Raw genomic sequence first — 2,500 nt, 5'->3', positions numbered from 1 at the left:
CTTTTTATGTGCTGCCCTGAGTATAAATTTTGTTAATTGGATGCTATTTATGACAAAAGATGTATGGTAAATATGACAGAGGTACTACGAGTTTTTGATAATGAGGAACAGGGCCTTACTGAGGGGAGTAATGAAGGGCACACTGTTAAACAGCTTGCATACATTCTCACCTTTTTTCCTTTTTTCTACCCTGACACCCACTTTCCAGGGTACATCAGCAATAAGTGACACTGTAATCATAAATTGAAAATGATACTTCCAGAGGAATTGGCAAACTTGACATTTCATTATATTTGTTAACACATGCCACAAATGATTGTTAGTGAGGAAATTCCATTTCCCTCTCTCCATCTCCAATCAGATTTAATTTGAAAATTTTCAGCCTCCTCCGGCTAATTTGCAATTAAGACAATTTTGTTTGAATATGTAGTAATGTCATTACCATTCCACCAAATTAGCAAGGAGACTAAAGGTCAGTGTAAAATTTTCCAGCTGGCTGGAGCCTCTCAGCTGAGATTTGGGACTGTGGAAAAAAAAAAACCAACTCTGGCAGCATCAGAATAGCAACTTATTTTAAGTCTTGTTTGTGTGAAACGTAACACCTTTCATTATAGTTATTGTTATTGTTGTTGCTTCAGCAGGAGCTAGACCTGTTTAACAACAGGCTCTGTCAATAATCAGCTACTAGTTTCTACTGCAGGGAAACAGACTTTCTGTGAAGTCTGGTAGTACTAGAAGGAGTTAGTCCTAAGTAACATTGCAGCAGATTATTAGATAACCTCTAACAGCATCCTCTAATTAGAGTTCTTATGATACAATTTCATCCTGTAATTAGTTGAGATTGGCTGCTTCCTTTTGCAGCTTATTAGTGGCAACACAGCTGTAGAAGTGAATCCACTCTCATTTGTCAAACCTTTTTAAGTCTTTTTCTCTTGTCTCTGTCTTTTCTCTACTTTCCTTTTGGGCCTTTGCAGCTAAATCTGGTGTCCAGTGTTACCATGTCTAAGAACATGTTGGAGACTTCCCCACAGAGCTTACCTCAAACTCCCACAACACCAACAGCCCCAGTCACCCCAATTACCCAGGGACCCTCAGTAATCACCCCCGCCAGTGTACCCAACGTGGGAGCCATTCGAAGACGACATTCAGACAAATACAACATCCCCATGTCATCAGGTAGGATACTTTAGATCAACAGTTCTGTTTTGATATTCTGAAAGTTGCATTGTTGCTAAAGTGAGGTGAAGACAAGTCAAAGATCCCAGAGGACACAGTCATAAAATATTATTACAAAAGAGATTGTTTGCTTTCATGTGAATATTAGCAATTGGTGTTACTTGGAAAAGAAAAAGAAACTTGAAACATGTTTTAGCATTAGAAGGTTGAAAACTTGAAGGTAAATTGCCATTCCAAGTGCTACTGATACTGCTAGAGCATTAGTCTGTCACTATTACCATCCAGTATTAATCATAATACAGTGTGCATGTTAGTATAATAGTGCTTTGCTAACCTAAGACAAAAACAATCCCTTTATGGATTTTTTTATATATAAATGGAGAATAAAAAAAAGGAAAGCAGGAGATAGAGGACAGACTATTCAAATTGTGGATTTTAAAAGGAGGGGCTTCAGTTGTAAAGCATACTGGATGGTATGTGACTGCTGGTGTATGATAACTGACCAGGGGATACATCCTTTGCACTTGTACATGTAGGACCACAGACATGACTTGTCTTTCCTATAAGGTTTGATTGTCTCTGGCTCTTGTATGCATTGCACAGGAAAGCATTTTCCCATGAAAATTGTCACAAATGCTTATAAACAATGTTGTAAAGCCTGATAAATAATAGAGATTATTAGTGATGTTAACCCCGAGTTTTTACATTTTTATTTTGTAGAAATTGCCCCAAACTATGAATTTTATAAAAATGCAGATGTCAGACCTCCATTTACTTATGCAACTCTCATAAGGCAGGTAAGTAGAAAGAAAATTAACTTTGCCTGATTAAATTAAAATTCATTAATGCTTAAAGTAAGGCTTGGTTGAGAAAGTGTCATCTAGTCTAGTTAGTAAACCATTATTTTATGTCACTATGTATCTTGTCTCATTTCAGGCTATCATGGAATCAAGTGACAGGCAGTTAACACTTAATGAAATTTACAGCTGGTTTACACGGACATTTGCTTACTTCAGGCGTAATGCAGCAACTTGGAAGGTAACTTCTTACCCAGCAGTTTAAAGATGCCTAGCACAGTTCCTTACAGATAGCACAAGGAACATTTATTTACATGACATAAGCAGATTAGTATCTGCTTCCCCTCTTTTTAACCTGCCTCTTGAATGGAATGAATTCCCTCTCTCAAAATGACAAGTGAAAGAATAATTTTGCCTCTGATATAGTTTTCTAATTTGGTGCAATTAATAGCTGAGGCTTGGCAGAGAAATGAGGGCCTGACACACTAATTACAGTGTGAGCACTCAATCATCAACACCTTTGTTAG

General features: G+C 37.3%; 1 protein-coding gene across 1 annotated transcript in view; it reads left to right on the top strand.

Annotated features, from left to right (window-relative positions):
- The window catches only part of FOXP2 (forkhead box P2), a 665,435-nt gene that overhangs the window by 629,054 nt on the left and 33,881 nt on the right, over positions 1–2,500 (top strand). Inside the window, 3 exon segments of the mRNA XM_025208808.1 lie at positions 975–1,176; positions 1,897–1,973; positions 2,113–2,214. Of these exon segments, the coding sequence (XP_025064593.1) occupies positions 975–1,176; positions 1,897–1,973; positions 2,113–2,214 (381 nt within the window).

This window comes from Alligator sinensis, unplaced genomic scaffold (assembly GCF_000455745.1).
Source record: "Alligator sinensis unplaced genomic scaffold, ASM45574v1 scaffold297_1, whole genome shotgun sequence".
Classification (NCBI taxonomy): domain Eukaryota; kingdom Metazoa; phylum Chordata; order Crocodylia; family Alligatoridae; genus Alligator; species Alligator sinensis.
Note: the sequence above shows the minus strand (reverse complement) of the source record. Positions and strands in the feature narration are given on the sequence as shown.